General features: G+C 40.1%; 1 protein-coding gene across 1 annotated transcript in view; it reads right to left on the reverse strand.

Annotated features, from left to right (window-relative positions):
- acss2l (acyl-CoA synthetase short chain family member 2 like) overlaps positions 1-17319 on the reverse strand; it is a 46291-nt gene extending 28972 nt beyond the window's left edge. Inside the window, exons 1-4 of the mRNA XM_062023289.1 lie at positions 17055-17319; positions 16718-16913; positions 11550-11641; positions 11287-11390 (exon numbers count right to left, since the gene is read on the reverse strand). Of these exons, the coding sequence (XP_061879273.1) occupies positions 11287-11390; positions 11550-11641; positions 16718-16913; positions 17055-17178 (516 nt within the window). The 5' untranslated portion in view covers positions 17179-17319. The remainder of the gene's footprint in view (positions 1-11286; positions 11391-11549; positions 11642-16717; positions 16914-17054) is intronic.
- Between the last annotated feature and the right edge of the window lie 834 nt (positions 17320-18153).

Below are 18153 nucleotides of genomic sequence, written 5' to 3' on the forward strand. Positions count from 1 at the left end.
CAACAAAACAAATACCCAGAACCCCTTGCAGCACTAACTCTTCCGGGACGCTACAATATACACCCCCCCCTAACCCCCTAACCCCCCCCTCCCCAACCCTGGCCACCTCAACCTCCTCATGCTCTCTCAGGGAGAGCATGTCCCAAATTCCAAGCTGCTGTTTTGAGGCATGTTAAAAAAAATAATGCACTTTGTGACTTCAATAATAAATATGGCAGTGCCATGTTGGCATTTTTTTCCATAACTTGAGTTGATTTATTTTGGAAAACCTTGTTACATTGTTTAATGCATCCAGCGGGGCATCACAACAACATTAGGCATAATAATGTGTTAATTCCACCACTGTACGTATCGGTATCGGTTGATATCGGAATCGGTAATTAAGAGTTGGACAATATCGGATAACGGCAAAAAAGCCATTATCGGAAATCTCTAATTCCAACCCCGTCCTTCTCATTTTGCTCGTAAAATAAATCCATAAAAAAGCGGATAAATAGAGTAAGATTTGGGGAAAAGAAACATTGTTGTCAACAGATCATGCAGACGCTATATCAACCCTGTGCGCATCTGCTCAGCGCAGACGTGATCGCATGTACACAGCATCGCCGGACTCGCGACATGCTAGTTTCGCTGTGCTCACCTTTTCTTCTTTCTCTTCTGCAGTTGGGCGTAGAGATGTCCGATAATGGCTTTTTTGCCGATATCCGATATTGTCCAACTCTTAATTACCGATTCCGATATCAACCGATACCGATATATTGGGACATGCTCTCCCTGAGAGAGCATGAGGAGGTTGAGGTGGGCGGGGTTGGGAGTGGCGGGGTTGAGGTGGGGGGCGTAGGGGGTTTGGGGGGGGTGTATATTGTAGTGTCCCGGAAGAGTTAGTGCTGCAAGGGGTTCTGGGTATTCGTTCTGTTGTGTTTATGTTGTGTTACGGTGCGGATGTTCTTCCGAAATGTGTTTGTCATTCTTGTTGGGTTTGGGTTTACAGTGTGGCGCATATTTGTAACAGTGTTAAAGTTGTTTATACGGCCACCTTCAGTGTGACCTGTATGGCTGTTGACCAAGTATGCCTTGCATTCACTTGTGTGTGTGTGAAAAGCCGTAGATATTATGTGACTGGGCCGGCACGCAAAGGCAGTGCCTTTAAGGTTTATTGGCGCTCTGAACTTCTCCCTACGTCCGTGTACACAGCGGCGTTTTAAAAAGTCATACATTTTACTTTTTGAAACCGATCATTTTGAAACCGATACAGATAATTTACGATATTACATTTTAAAGCATTTATCGGCCGATAATATCGGCAGTCCGATATTATCGGACATCCCTAGTTGGGCGTGGCACTGGCAATGGAGCAATTGGGCCCAGCTGGTATCAATCAGCAGTACTGCCTAGTAGTGGCAGTTGGGAGACACCGGTATCTCCACTATATTGCCAAAAGTATTTGGCCACCTGCCTTGACCCACATATTACGGTAACTTGAAGTGCCATCCCATTCCTAACCCATAGGGTTCAATATGATGTCGGTCCACCTTTTGCAGCTATTACAGCTTCAACTCTTCTGGGAAGGCTGTCTACAAGGTCGCGGAGTGTGTTTATTGCAATTTTCGACCATTGGTGAGGTCACACACTGATGTGTGGCCTCAGTCTCCGTTCTAATTCATCCCAAAGGTGTTCTATTGGGTCCAGGTCAGGACTCTGTGCAGGCCAGTCAAGTTCATCCACACCAGACTCTGTCATCCATGTCTTTATGGATGCACAGTCATGTTGGAAGAGGAAGGGGCCCGGCTCCAAACTGTTCCCACAAGGTTGGGAGCATGGAATTGTCCAAAATGTTTTGTTATCCTGGAGCATTCAAAGTTCCTTCCACTGGAACTAACGGGCCAAGCCCAACTCCTGAAAAACAACCCCACACCATAATTCCTCCTCCAGCAAATTTCACACAGTCCGAAAAGTGGCGTTCTCCTGGCAACCTCCAAACCCAGACTCGTCCATCAGATTGCCAGAGAACGCATCTCCACTGCCCTAGAGCCCACGCTTTGCATTGGACTTGGTGATGTATGGCTTAGATGCAGCTGCTCGGCCATGGAAACCCATTCCGTGAAGCTCTCTGCGTACTGTACGTGGGCTAATTGGAAGGTCACATGAAGTTTGGAGCTCTGTAGCAGCAGAAAGTCTTTGCACTATGCGCTTCAGCATCCGCTGACCCCTCTCTGTCAGTTTACGTGGCCTACCACTTGGTGGCTGACTTGCTGTTGTTCCCACACTCTTCCATTTTCTTAGAATAAATGAATATATAAAGTTGACTTTGGAATATTTAGGAGCGAGGACATTTCATGGCTGGATTTGTTGCACAGGTGGCATCCTATGACCGTTCCATGCTGGAAATCACTGAGAGCGGCCCATTCTTTCACAAATGTTTGGAGAAACCATCTCCATGCCTGAGTGCTTGATTTGATACACCTGGGCCAAGTGATTAGGACACCTGATTCTCATCATTTGGATGGGTGGTGTGGAGAATGCACATACACTACCGTTCAAAAGTTTGGGGTCACCCAAACAATTTAGTGGAATAGCCTTCATTTCTAAGAACAAGAATAGACTGTCGAGTTTCAGATGAAAGTTCTCTTTTTCTGGCCATTTTGAGCGTTTAATTGACCCCACAAATGTGATGCTCCAGAAACTCAATCTGCTCAAAGGAAGGTCAGTTTTGTAGCTTCTGTAACGAGCTAAAGTGTTTTCAGATGTGTGAACATGATTGCACAAGGGTTTTCTAATCATCAATTAGCCTTCTGAGCCAATGAGCAAACACATTGTACCATTAGAACACTGGAGTGATAGTTGCTGGAAACGGGCCTCTATACACCTATGTAGATATTGCACCAAAAAGCAGACATTTGCAGCTAGAATAGTCATTTAGCACATTAGCAATGTATAGAGTGTATTTCTTTCAAGTTAAGACTAGTTTAAAGTTATCTTCATTGAAAAGTACAGTGCTTTTCCTTCAAAAATAAGGACATTTACATGTGACCCCAAACTTTTGAACGGTAGTGTATGTTTAAGAGCTCTTTCTTTATTCATAGTCATGTTTAAAGCAGCTCGTATTTTTCCATTTGTACTCTTTCTATGTTTGTAGCTTATGTCCGCAAGTAAACTGTGTGCTTTACCTTGAAGGGTTGGAATGTGGGAGTTGGAGTACTCCCTTTATATCTTATCCGTAATCGAACAATGAGGCTGTATTCCTTTCTGGACAGGGTGGGGGCTGTTTAAATGTTAGACCATTTCGAGACGTCGGTATGACCGCATTGGTGTGTGCTGGTCTCCAAAAGCTTCAGCAAAACTTGATAATATTCCTATTCTGTCTTGATGGTCCTTCTTACTCAGCATATACACTACCGTTCAAAAGTTTGGGGTCACATGTAAATGTCCTTATTTTTGAAGGAAAAGCACTGTACTTTTCAATGAAGATAACTTTAAACTAGTCTTAACTTGAAAGAAATACACTCTATACATTGCTAATGTGGTAAATGACTATTCTAGCTGCAAATGTCTGCTTTTTGGTGCAATATCTACATAGGTGTATAGAGGCCCATTTCCAGCAACTATCACTCCAGTGTTCTAATGGTACAATGTGTTTGCTCATTGGCTCAGAAGGCTAATTGATGATTAGAAAACCCTTGTGCAATCATGTTCACACATCTGAAAACACTTTAGCTCGTTACAGAAGCTACAAAACTGACCTTCCTTTGAGCAGATTGACTTTCTGGAGCATCACATTTGTGGGGTCAATTAAACGCTCAAAATGGCTAGAAAAGAAAACTTTCATCTGAAACTCCACAGTCTATTCTTGTTCTTAGAAATGAAGGCTATTCCACAAAATTGTTTGGGTGACCCCAAACTTTTGAACGGTAGTGTATTCCTTTCTGGACAGGGTGGGGGCTGTTTGAATGTTAGACCATTTCGAGATGTCGGTATGACCGCATTGGTGTGTACTGGTCTCCTAAAGCTTCAGCAAAACTTGATAATATTCCTATTCTGTCTTGATGGTCCTTCTTACTCAGCATATATGTCATCTAAAGAACTTGGGATTGACCGGTGATTTAAATACCCTGAGAGGGAGACTGGTCAGACGCAACATTGGCCAGATACTTTTGGCATTATAGGGTACTTTCAGAATGCTCACATCTGATGCTTCAGGGATTCGGGATTACCCTCCCTAAGCGGACAGGCGTCTACCCATATTTTGGTTTGCCCAAGTGTTTTTTTTTCGTCTCCTGTCTGGTTTTGCCTTTTGCTAAAAATTTTTAACTTTTCTTGTTTAAGGGTGTGCAAACTCCTATTTCTACCACTGATGATATCAGTTTTTTCCCTGTGCTTGTCTACCTCAAGAATAAAGAGGCAGCAAAGGAGACAAATTGTGCCAAAAAACATTTCAAAACAAATGAATGATGTATTGTTTGGATTCTTTGGTGTCACAGGTTGAACACAAGGAAGAGCTTAAATATAGTGGTGCCATTAAACAGGCCTTCAAATGTGGTGTGAGAATACCTTGGAGCACTGAGGAGATATTTTTAGCTTTATAACCTTTGCACAAAGAGAGAATGAGGTTGGACTGGAATCTGGATACAGCCTGACCGATATAGTGTGCTGCAGATGCGGTTTTCTCACAAAGTGGGACGAAGTGTTTAAAATCTGATGCTTTTCTTTGGGCAAAGCGGCAAACGAGCTACATGTTGGTGGATCGTGCACTTAAATGTCTGACTGGAGCTTTGGCTCGCAGCTTACATGTGAAATTGAGTCTTGGGACATGAGTCAGTGGGACTTGTTGCACCTCCTGTAGGTGTCATGTTCCAATATTGGTGTCCATATACAGTAGTCTTCTTTTAATTTACAGTGTTCAAAGCGCTTCCCTTTTTTCCCTTATTCCAAAATGGAATTAACACATTTTTGTCCTCAAAATTCGACAGACTGCACTCCGTAATGACAACATGAGAAGGTTTAAAAAATTTAAAAAAACACACAAAAAACTTTGCAAATGTATTTTAAATAAAAAAATTAAAAACAAAACGTATTCACACTGCAAAAACTGAAATCTAAGTAAGATGAAATATCTCAAATAAGGCTGATTTTTGCTTATTTTCTGTCTGATAAGAGAATTCTTCTCACTAAGCAGATTTTATGTTAGAGTGTTTTACTTGTTTTAAGTGTTTTGCTCCTAAATGATGTCAGTAAGATATTACAGCTTGTTGCTGAGATTTGATGAGCTATATTGAGTAAAACATGCTTGAAACTAGAATATCAACTGTTGCAAAGCTGTGTCAACACTCACAAGTATAAAACTATTTTTTTAAAGTAATCATTTCTTATTTCAAGCATGAAATAAAAAAATCATGACTCATAATTAAAACGGATGACAGCCAAATGGACTTTGCTGTTTTATTTTCGATGAAACAATAGAACATACGTACTCATATAGTAGTACAGTTGGCACAGTACAGTAAACTGACAGTTAATATTTAAACATTTAACATGTGACATTTCAAACTATTTTGAACAGTAATAGTTCATGCACATTCAGATGAATTCTTCAAAATTACAATCAAAAAATGTGGTCGGGGGCCGGGCTGTAAATATATATATATATATATATATATATATATATATATATATATATATATATATATATATATATATATATATATATATATATATATATATATATATATATATATAAATAACTACCGTAATTTCCGGACTATAAGCCGCACCTGACTATAAGCCGCACCAGCTAGGGGAAAATACAGATTGCTCCACATATAAGCCGCACCCGACTATAAGCCGCAGGGTTTTGATGTGTAATTAGCGTAGTATATAGGGGTTCCTGCTACCACGGAGGGGATTGTCGGGACAGAGATGACTGTTTGGGAACGCAAAGCGTCCCATTTATTAACTATAAATCTTTCAATCATTCAATCAAACTTTCACATCTTTGACATGGCGAACAGCATTCGTGCAGAGTACAAATAATACAACGGTGCAAAGTAATACAAAGTGCTCGCCTGTACGTTATCAAAATAACCAGCCTACCGGTATATGAAAAGTCAGTCTTTAATCATTGTGTCATCGTCTTCCTCCTGCGTACTAAAACCACCGAAATCCTCTTTGTCGGTGTCGGAGAAGAACAGGCCGTATATAAGCCGCACCCTTGTATAAGCCGCAGGGACCAGAACGAGGGGAAAAAGTAGCGGCTTATAGTCCGGAAATTACGGTGTGTATATATATATATATATATATATATATATATATATATATATATATATATATATATATATATATATATATATATATATATATATATATATATATATATATATTCCTTGCGCACTAATTGACTGAAAGAGCACGCACTTGGCGTGATGATATCATGTTATCGATGGGAAAATGCAAGAAATGTAATGCCGAGCGCATATCATTATGTCAAGATAATGGCACTAGCATTTACTTCATTTAAGAATATTTTTCAACATATTGAGAAAAAAGGTCTCATATTTGTTTTTTCTATCAAGAAAAGTGCACTTGTTATTAGTGAGAATATACTTATTTTAAGGTATTTTTGGGTTCATTGAGGTTAGCTCATTTTACTTGTTTTGGAAAGTCTTGACAAGCCACATTTTCTTGTTGTATTGGCAGATAATTTTGCTTAGTTCTAGTAAAATGCCCCTAACTTGTGTTTGAACACTGACTTTTTGCCGTGCACAGCCTTTGCTCAATACTTTGTTGATGATCCTTTGGCAGCTATTACAGCCTCAAGTCTTTATAAATACGATGCCACAAGCTTAGCACACCTATTTTTGGGCAGTTGACCCATTCCTCTTTGCAGCACCTCTCAAGCCTCATCAGGTAAGATGGGCATACTTGCCAAACCTCCCGATTTCCCCGGGAAACTCCCGAATTTCAGTGCCGGGACAACCATTCTCCCGAATTTCTCCCGATTTCCACCCGGACAACAATATCGGGGGCGTGCCTTTAGCGTCCTCTCTCACTATTATATATGTCTCCGTTATCCATAGGTTTATCTATAACCCATAAAGTAGGCAGGCATCGGAGCTATTTCTCAGCGTGTGTTTATTCCAGCCGGCACGTTAATACACTGACACACAACATCCGGATTCCCATCATGCATTGCTTCAAAACTACGGCAAGTAGTAATGTCTGAAAATGTAACAGAGACGAAGCAGAAGAACGAAGAAGAGACGTGGCGACGACGAGTAAGAAGAAGAAGTACGCTTGCAAGTTCCAAAATGATTGGAAAAAAATAATTTCAGTTCATCCAGGACAGCTCAAAGGGGAAGGGTGTTGCTTGCACATTTTGTAGATCAGACTTCTCCATTGAACACGGTGGCCGAACGGATATACTCATTCATGAACGGATTATTTATGTATATATATATATATATATATATATATATATATATATATATATATATATATATATATATATATATATATATATATATATATATATATATATATATATATATACAGTGGGGCAAAAAAGTATTTAGTTAGCCACCCATTGACAATCAATGGGTGGCTGACTAAATACTTTTTTGCCCCACTGTATATATATATATATATATATATATATATATATATATATATATATATATATATATATATATATATATATATATATATATATATATATGTCTTAATTAGATATCCAAAAAATAGTGCTCGATGCCGTGGTAGAGCGTAATATGTATGTGTGGGAAAAATCACAAGACTATTTCATCTCTACAGGCCTGTTTCATGAGGGGTTTTCCTCCTGAGGATTGAGGAAAACCCCTCATGAAACAGGCCTGTAGAGATGAAATAGTCTTGTAATTTTTCCCACACATACATATACAGGTAAAAGCCAGTAAATTAGAATATTTTGAAAAACTTGATTTATTTCAGTAATTGCATTCAAAAGGTGTAACTTGTACATTATATTTATTCATTGCACACAGACTGATGCATTCAAATGTTTATTTCATTTAATTTTGATGATTTGAAGTGGCAACAAATGAAAATCCAAAATTCCGTGTGTCACAAAATTAGAATATTACTTAAGGCTAATACAAAAAAGGGATTTTTAGAAATGTTGGCCAACTGAAAAGTATGAAAATGAAAAATATGAGCATGTACAATACTCAATACTTGGTTGGAGCTCCTTTTGCCTCAATTACTGCGTTAATGCGGCGTGGCATGGAGTCCATGAGTTTCTGGCACTGCTCAGGTGTTATGAGAGCCCAGGTTGCTCTGATAGTGGCCTTCAACTCTTCTGCGTTTTTGGGTCTGGCATTCTGCATCTTCCTTTTCACAATACCCCACAGATTTTCTATGGGGCTAAGGTCAGGGGAGTTGGCGGGCCAATTTAGAACAGAAATACCATGGTCCGTAAACCAGGCACGGGTAGATTTTGCGCTGTGTGCAGGCGCCAAGTCCTGTTGGAACTTGAAATCTCCATCTCCATAGAGCAGGTCAGCAGCAGGAAGCATGAAGTGCTCTAAAACTTGCTGGTAGACGGCTGCGTTGACCCTGGATCTCAGGAAACAGAGTGGACCGACACCAGCAGATGACATGGCACCCCAAACCATCACTGATGGTGGAAACTTTACACTAGACTTCAGGCAACGTGGATCCTGTGCCTCTCCTGTCTTCCTCCAGACTCTGGGACCTTGATTTCCAAAGGAAATTCAAAATTTGCTTTCGTCAGAAAACATGACTTTGGACCACTCAGCAGCAGTCCAGCTCTTTTTTCCAGGGTAAACGCAGCCGTCTACCAGCAAGTTTTAGAGCACTTCATGCTTGGCGATATTGCCATATTTTTGCTGAAAGGATTTAGTAGAGAAAATCGACGATAAAGTTCGCAACTTTTGCTCGCTGATAAAAAAAAGCCTTGCCTGTAGCGGAAGTAGCGTGACGTCACAGGAGCTAGTATTCCTCACAATTCCCCGTTGTTTACAATGGAGCGAGAGAGATTCGGACCGAGAAAGTGATGATTACCCCATTAATTTGAGCGAGGATGAAAGATTCGTAGATGAGGAACGTTACAGTGAAGGACTGGAGAGGCAGTGATGGACGTATCTTTTTTCGCTCTGACCGTAACTTAGGTACAAGCTGGCTCATTGGATTCCACACTCTCCTTTTTTTATTGTGGATCACAGATTTGTATTTTAAACCACCTGGGATACTATATCCTCTTGAAAATGAGAGTCGAGAACGCGAAATGGACCTTCAGTGCCTTTTATCTCCACGACAATACATCGGTGACACACTTAGCTACTGAGCTAACGTGCTAGCATCGTTCTCAAATGAAGATAGAAACAAAATAAATAAACCCCTGACTGGAAGGATAGACAGAAGACCAACAATGCTGTTAAACCATGTACATGTAACTACACGGTTAAAAATTCTCAGCCTGGTAAGGCTTAACAATGCTGTTGCTAACGACGCTAAGGCTAATTTAGCAACTTAGCAACCGGACCTCACAGAACTATGATAAAACATTAGCGCTCCACCTACGCCAGCCAGCCCTCATCTTCCCATCAACAGCCGTGCTCACCTGCGTTCCAGCGATCGACGGCGCGACGAAGGACTTCATCCGTGGGTTTGGCGGCAAGCATCGGCTAGGCGTAGTAAGTAGTCCTTGTTGTGTTGCTGTAAGTATTGTACTTAGCCGCTAATACACCGATCCATCCCACCTACAACGTTCTTCTTTGCTGCCTCCATTGTTCATTAAACAAATTGCAAAAGATTCACCAACACAGATGTCCAGAATACTGTGGAATTTTGTCGAAGAAAACAAGAGGTTTTTGTATCGGGTCCGATGGGGTCCAAACACTTCCGTGCATTTTATGACGTCACGCGCATAAATCATATCCAAAGGAGTTTTTCAACCGGAAGTGTGGCGGGAATTTTAAAATGTCACTTTATAAGTTAACCCGGCCGTATTGGCATGTGTTGCAATGTTAAGATTTCATCATTGATATATAAACTATCAGACTGCGTGGTCGCTAGTAGTGGCTTTCAGTAGGCCTTTAAGAACAGTTTTAAATTTTTTTTTTTTTTCTAAAATACATTTGCAAAAAAAACAAAAAAACTTTTCACAGAATTTTGAGAACAAAAATGAATTTTTTACCGTATTTTTCGGACTATAAATCGCAGTTTTTTTCATAGTTTGGCCGGGGGTGCGACTTATACTCAGGAGCGACTTATGTGTGAAATGATTAACACATTAGCGTAAAATATCAAATAATATTATTGATGTCATTCACGTAAGAGACTAGACGTATAAGATTTCATGGGATTTAGCGATTAGGAGTGACAGATTGTTTGGTAAACGTATAGCATGTTCTATATGTTATAGTTATTAGAATGACTCTTACCATAATATGTTACGTTAACATACCAGTTGGTTATTTATGCCTCATATAACGTACACTTATTCAGCCTGTTGTTCACTATTCTTTAGACATTTTAAATTGCCTTTCAAATGTCTATTCTTGGTGTTGGCTTTTATCAAATACATTTCCCCCAAAAATGCGACTTATATATGTTTTTTTCCTTCTTTATTATGCATTTTCGGCCGGTGCGACTTATACTCCGGAGCGACTTATACTCCGAAAAATACGGTGCATTTTGGAAAAAGGCTGTAACATAATAATATTTGGAAAAAGTGAAGCGCTGTGAGTACTTTTCAGATGCACCGTGTTACAACGGGGTCGCATGTTGCTGCGAGGTTCGTTCTCCCGGGATGCAAACGGACGACTCCGGACAGGACGTGCAGGTAGGAACATGATTTATTCTCATAAATCATAAAACGAAGACAGGAACAAACCGAACAAAGCGTGCCTAACACACGGAAAGCTAGCGGAATAGCTCACAAGGAAAACACTAAGACGGGACTTAGCGTAAGACACGCACAGGGAAGTAGAAAACATCGAACGTAGCCGTTGCGTAAAGCAAACAAAGAAGCCAGACCGACTGACTGGCAAAGGCAGGCTTAAATAATGTCTCGGATTACAAACAGATGCGCGTCCTGAACACAAGCGGCAGGTGAAAATAATAAGTAGCTATGGTAACCAATTCAGAGGTGCACAAACAGGAACTAAAGGAGTCCAAAACTAACAGAAAACACAAGTGACTCGAAAAACTTTAACAGACTATAATCCGGGCAGTGGATCATAACACACTGTATAACAACATTGGAAGTTACCCTTCATTAAGAACTATACTTACCACAACAGAATGAACAGCACCTATCCTGGCACAGGCCAACATGGTGTAGACCAGTTCTGGAATCATGGGCAGGTAGATGGACACCCTGTCTCCCTTTTTCACACCTTCATAGGGAAAACCCAGACAAACAGCATTTATGCAGCTACAATATATTGATTTTTGCTTCTTTAAAATGATGCATTTACACATCCTCGTCTGCAATTTATACTTTGAATGAATCCAATGTTTTTTTTTTCTGAAAAGTGAAGACTTGAGCTTCTCACCCATTTGTTTGAGGACGTTGGCACAGCGGCAAACCTGGCTCAGTAGCTGGCTGTACGTGATGGCCATGTGCTGGTCCGAGGAGTTGCCTTCCCTTAGAAGATCCCAAACAACAAGGTTAGACAATGTACTATAACATGACGTACTGTAGGTACCGTATTTTTCAGACTATAAGTCGCCCCGGAGTATAAGTCGCACCGGCCGAAAATGCATAATAAAGAAGAAAAACAACATATATAAGTCGCACTGGAGTATAAGTCGCATTTTTTGGGGAAATGTATTTGATAAAAGCCAACAGCAAGAATAGACATTTGAAATATATCATGGGAAAAATATCCAAATCCATTTCTATTCTTTATAAAGTAAAACACATGCTGAATAAGAAATGTCTGCATATGTTATATTATTCTTTTATTTTTCCATATTTAACATATTGTGTTGAAGTTTGGGGAAATGTTTATAGAACAAACGTAGACCCAATTACTAAACTTCAAAAAAGGGTCATTAGAATAATACACAAAGCGTGCTACTATGAACATACCAATCCATTATTTATAAGTTCTAATGTGTTCAAATTTTCAGATATTGTGTTTTTAAAAACAATGGAAATGATGTTTGGAGTAAAGAACAACTGCCTTCCAGCTTGTATTCTTAGTAGGGATGTCCGATAATGGCTTTTTGCCGATATCCGATATTCCGATATTGTCCAACTCTTTAATTACCGATACCGATATCAACCGATACCGATATCAACCGATATATGCAGTCGTGGAATTAACACATTATTATGCCTAATTTGGACAACCAGGTATGGTGAAGATAAGGTACTTTTTTAAAAAATTAGTAAAATAAGATAACTAAATTAAAAACATTTTCTTGAATAAAAAAGAAAGTACAACAATATAAAAACAGTTACATAGAAACTAGTAATGAATGAAAATGAGTCAAATGAAGTGTTAAAGGTTAGTACTATTAGTGGAGCAGCAGCACGCACAATCATGTGTGCTTACGGACTGTATCCCTTGCAGACTGTATTGATATATATTGATATATAATGTAGGAAGCAGAATATTAATAACAGAAAGAAACAACCCTTTTGTGTGAATGAGTGTAAATGGGGGAGGGAGGTTTTTTGGGTTGGTGCACTAATTGTAAGTGTATCTTGTGTTTTTTATGTGGATTTAATTAAAAAAACAAACAAAAAAACTGATACCGATAATAAAAAAAACGATACCGATAATTTCCGATATTACATTTTAACGCATATATCGGCAGGCCGATATTATCGGACATCTCTAATTCTTAGGTTATTTCAACTAAGAGGAGAAAACTATAATTTACGGGGGATATTGATTTTTGAAATTGGTAAAGCAAGAAGGAATATAAAATACAAATGTATTTCAGTTTTAGGAGTTAAGTGGTGGAACAAGCTCAGTGATGAGCTGAAGACATGTACTTCTTTGTTAAGGTTTAAGAAAACATTTAAAGGATGAAATAATTGAAAATGATAAAATATAGCAACAATTACTTTCATCCCATTGATTTTTTTTTCTTCTTCTTTTTAACGTTGATGTTCCAGGTAATCTTATTTTCAGTGAATGTATAGGATAGGCAAATATAAGCCTTGGCTTCAGCCTATTCCTTTTTCTTTTTGTGTGTAAATGTGTATGATTGTTATATATGTATAATCTGTACTCTTAAACTGCTCACACAAAATGGTTAATGGTTGATGGTTGATCATATGACCGAAATAAACTTATTTCATTCATTCATTCATTCATTCATTCATTCATTCAAAGGCAATTTAAAATGTCTAAAAAATAGTGAACAACAGGCTGAATAAGTGTACGTTATATGAGGCATAAATAACCAACTGGTATGTTAAAGTAACATATTATGGTAAGAGTCATTCAAATAACTATAACATATAGAACATGCTATACGTTTACCAAACAATCTGTCACTCCTAATCGCTAAATCCCATGAAATCTTATACGTCTAGTCCAGTGGTTCTTAACCTGGGTTCGATCGAACCCTATGGGTTCGGTGAGTCGGGCTCAGGGGTTCGGCGGAGGTCAAGACACACCCGACTCATCGTGTAAATAAAAACTTCTCCCTATCGGCGTATTACGGATACGGCAACAGCAGAAGTCACACTGTTGGTTTTGTTGTTTGAACAAGGTGATGTTCATGCACGCTTCATTTTATGCACCAGTAAAAAAAAACATGGTAACACTTTAGTATGGGGAACAAATTCACCATTAATTAGTTGCTTATTAACATGCAAATTAGTAACATATTGGCTCTTAACTAGTCATTATTAAGTACTTATTAATGCCTTATTCGACATGGCCTTATTATAACCCTAACCCTCTAACCATAACCCTAACCAACTAACTCTAAATTAAGTCTTTGTTACTTAGAATATGTTCCCCATATTAAAGTGTTACCAAAAACATATAACTTTGTCTTGAATTTGAAAAAAAACATTTTATTTTTCACTAAAGAAGGGTTCGGTGAATGCGCATATGAAACTGGTGGGGTTTGGTACCTCCAACAAGGTTAAGAACCACTGGTCTAGTCTCTCACGTGAATGAGCTAAATAATATTACCGTAATTTCCGGGCTATAAGCCGCACCTGACTATAAGCCGCACCAGCTAAATTTAGGGGAAAATACAGATTGCTCCATATATAAGCCGCACCCGACTATAAGCCGCAGGGTTTTGATGTGTAATTAGCGTAGCATATAGGGGTTCCTGCTACCACGGAGGGGATTGTCGGGACAGAGATGACTGTTTGGGAACGCAAAGCGTCCCATTTATTAACAATAAATCTTTCAATCATTCAATCAAACTTTCACATCTTTGACATGGCGAACAGCATTCGTGCAAAGTACAAATAATACAACGGTGCAAAGTAATACAAAGTGCTCGCATGTACGTTATCAAAATAACCAGCCTACTACCGGTATATGAAAAGTCAGTCTTTAATCATTGTGTCATCGTCTTCCTCCTGCGTACTAAAACCACCGAAATCCTCTTCGTCGGTGTCGGAGAAGAACAGGCCGTATATAAGCCGCACCCTTGTATAAGCCGCAGGGACCAGAACGAGGGGAAAAAGTAGCGGCTTATAGTCCGGAAATTACGGTATTTGATATTTTACGGTAATGTGTTAATAATTTCACACATAAGTCGCTCCTGAGTATAAGTCGCAACCCCGGCCAAACTATGAAAAAAAACTGCGACTTATAGTCCGAAAAATACGGTACACAGAGCCTTACATGATTTTTCTTTAATTTCATGATGACTTCAAAGATTTCATATCCCTGCACTATAGACTGAACAAATGTAAAAACTCCAGTGTCCACTACAGTGGACATTTGTGTTCTATGTTACCCAGTGGCATCTGTTTATTTCAATTAATTTGTCATGTGTACGTGCTCTAATGCAAACGTGAATAAGGCTGGCTTGCAGTAACCCCTATTAATGCTGAGTGTGCAGAACGACTGCTTCTTGTTGGCTAAACCTCTTCTGTTGACAGCAAATACTATGTGTGCCATCATGTGCATTGTCTGTTACGCCAAAGCCCAATACAGTATCTTCATTATAGGTTGAGGGTGGGGTTAAAGGCTTTCCTTATCTTAGATGCGAAACAAAACAAATTGTTCGTATCCCGTAATGTTTTTTTTGCCCACGTGCAAGTTTTTGTTTCATAGTCAAGTTTGTACCTCCGCCCTGTGCGCGCCTTTAGTTTGTTGTTTTTGTTATAGTAAAAAATAAATATGTCCTTACCTTCAAGCCATGTCCGCTCCAACTTTTATTGCATCTCGGAAAAACAAACCCGCCATAGTCCACATCATGACAGTGGGTAGGTTAATTCGATTTACTTTTTATTTTGTTGATTTTACCTTTCTATGACCGCGAAAACTGCTTAACCTACATACGTTCTGGGTCACCAGAAGGTGAGTAGTTTTATTCTATTTTGGTTTTATTTAGGTGATTTTTACATGTTTATGGAAGATAATGCAGAACCAAGGCTTTGAGGCAACCAAACCTGAGCAGTTTTATAGTATATTGGTTTTAATTGGTGACACTTGTATGGCAGTTAAAAATGCTCAGCCTCTGTTCTGAGTCATCAAACATTGACTAGTTAGGGACAGAGTCCCTTAGGGACAGAGGACCCTATTGTATTTCTAGCGTTTTATTATTATACCGCCGCCTCTTTGAGCTGTAATTTGACCCCCTTAACATGCTTCAAAACTCACCAAACTGGCGAAAATTGCGATCTAATCAAAAAACCAAACCCCAAAACTCAAAATTGCGCTCTAGCGCCCCCTGAGAAGAAAACACAGACAAAACTATCTGTAACTTCCAGTAGGAATGTCGTAGAGACGTGAAACAAAAACCTCTATGTAGGCCTCACTTAGACCTAGATTTCATACACAGACAACCCCCAGCAAAAATCAACAGGAAGTTTGCAATTCCCCCTTCAAAACAAAAGTTGTGTAAAAGCAGTCACCTTTTTTCAAACATTATCTCCTCTGAGCGCGTTTGTCGTGTCGGCTTCAAATTAGCACAGGAGAGAGATTGAACCCTTCTGATTAAAAGTTGATGAAAGAGTTTTAATTACTGCTCCGGTTTGGATTTTATGAGCCCTCAAAGTCGGTCCCGTCCATCGCTGCTTGCAGCTTTAATTTTTTATTTTGTTTTTGTTGTATGACAATTAAAAATGCTGAGCTCTAGTTTGTAGTCATCAAAAGCTGAGTTTATTTTTTTATTTGGGTTTTTATTAAGAATAGTTATAGAAAAAGAAAAGTATGGTATTGTGGTATAGTTGTAAATATAATGAATAAGACTGTAAATACATTACAATGCTATTTCAAGTAAAAAGGGAACTGAAGCAATTGGTGTCATTTAATTGATATTATGAGTTGGCATAAAGAATAGAGTAGACTTTGATAATATTTGTGGAACCATTACTGTATTGTAAAGCCCTGATCTCGGTGTAGTTGTCAGAGCGTCAGTAGTGATTGAAGCACTAACACTGAGGTTTGTTTTGGTCCGCAGGGCTCAGCACAGTTCACATAGCTGTAACTATAGGCCGGAATAGCTGTGAGCGGGGTCGTCGCTTCAAGGCCGTTATTCAGCCTGGACGCTGGTTGCGGCTTACCAGTAATAAGCCACCTTTTCACCAAGGTTCTTCTCTTTCACGTGTCTGTCCAGCACGTTATAGCACACGTTGCTCTTGGCCCCCTCCATGCATTTGACAAAAATGCTCCCCTTGGTCACATCAAAGTTGTACTGCAACATGGGGCCTGTGGCCGGCTTCTTCCAGAAGAAGTCGTCGGCGACGTCCCTCCAGAAGGCTGAAAGACATCGATAGTGCAACTGTTGGTGTCGGGAGCCTGCGCGGCCCAGATAAACGCACACAGATCCAGCTCGCAGACAAGCCGAGCGGTGCAAACACTGCAAGTCTGGCGCTATTAAAGACATGCAGTATGACCTACCTTCTGGATCCTCCATGGATTTCCTGTACGCTTCCAGATAGGAGTGGAAATTGGGCACGTGAGCATCCCTCTGCAGGTCACTGGGAGGGTAGTACATCTTGTTCTGAGTTTCCGGAACAACCATAGCGGAAGGACATCCGCAGATGAGCCAATAATATCAGCGGGGTGAAAATGGGTTAATCTGGAGTCACCGCCGAGCTGTCTGTGTTCTCCCTGTGAGGGCAAGGAACACTGCAAGGCCTCTGCCGTACACAAGCAGCATAATTCAGCAGGCATAAAGACCCACCTCTAATCCTCAGCTCCTGACAGTCTGCATAGGGCCGGGTCAGCCAATCAGCTCGCAGGGTGCTGCACTCCCACTTTTTCATTGGCAAGCCTTCAACTGGCCGGTGGAGCGGTTATTTTTTTATTTGTTGTTTAACGTTGGGGAGGAGGTGTGCAGGGAGCAGGGTGAATGCCACACATTCATATGTAGACTTTGCTTGTCGTCACAGCCACATTCAAATGGTCATTTTATCAATCTTAGAAACACATCTCTTTAGGTTGGAACCTTCTCATTTAATCACAATCAGAAATACTTTATTAATCCCCGAGGGGAAATTAACATTTTCAGCACAGGGGGGGGGGTCCAGACTGAGGCCAAGGGGAAAAAAACTCATAGCCATAGCACACATAAACATGTGTGTAAGAGGGAAACATCAAAGGACATTAAAAGAGCAGAGCTGATGCAACCAGTCACTTCTACACACAGCCACAAAAGTAAAACAACAACAACAAACATATACACTATGGTGGCCTCTGTGGTGTTCCACGCCATCGTCTGCTGGGGTAGGTTGAGCATGGCCAGAGACCAGAGCAGACCCAACAAAGCAACCAAGAGAGCCGACTCCACCGACGGCCGCCCACCAACTCTCGGCCGGTGTCCAGTCCGCATGGATGAGCGAGGATACGTCCAAAGCACCCGAGGTGTCCGATACACGCTCATTCAGCCAAGCTTGTCCGTCCCGGCGCTCAGCACGAGCTCCGCAGCCCTGTCTCATCATCCCAGTCTCTCCAGATGGACTCTGGTGTATGTAGGCTACAGACCCCGTTTCCATAT

Source organism: Entelurus aequoreus, linkage group LG16 (assembly GCF_033978785.1).
Source record: "Entelurus aequoreus isolate RoL-2023_Sb linkage group LG16, RoL_Eaeq_v1.1, whole genome shotgun sequence".
Lineage (NCBI taxonomy): Eukaryota > Metazoa > Chordata > Actinopteri > Syngnathiformes > Syngnathidae > Entelurus > Entelurus aequoreus.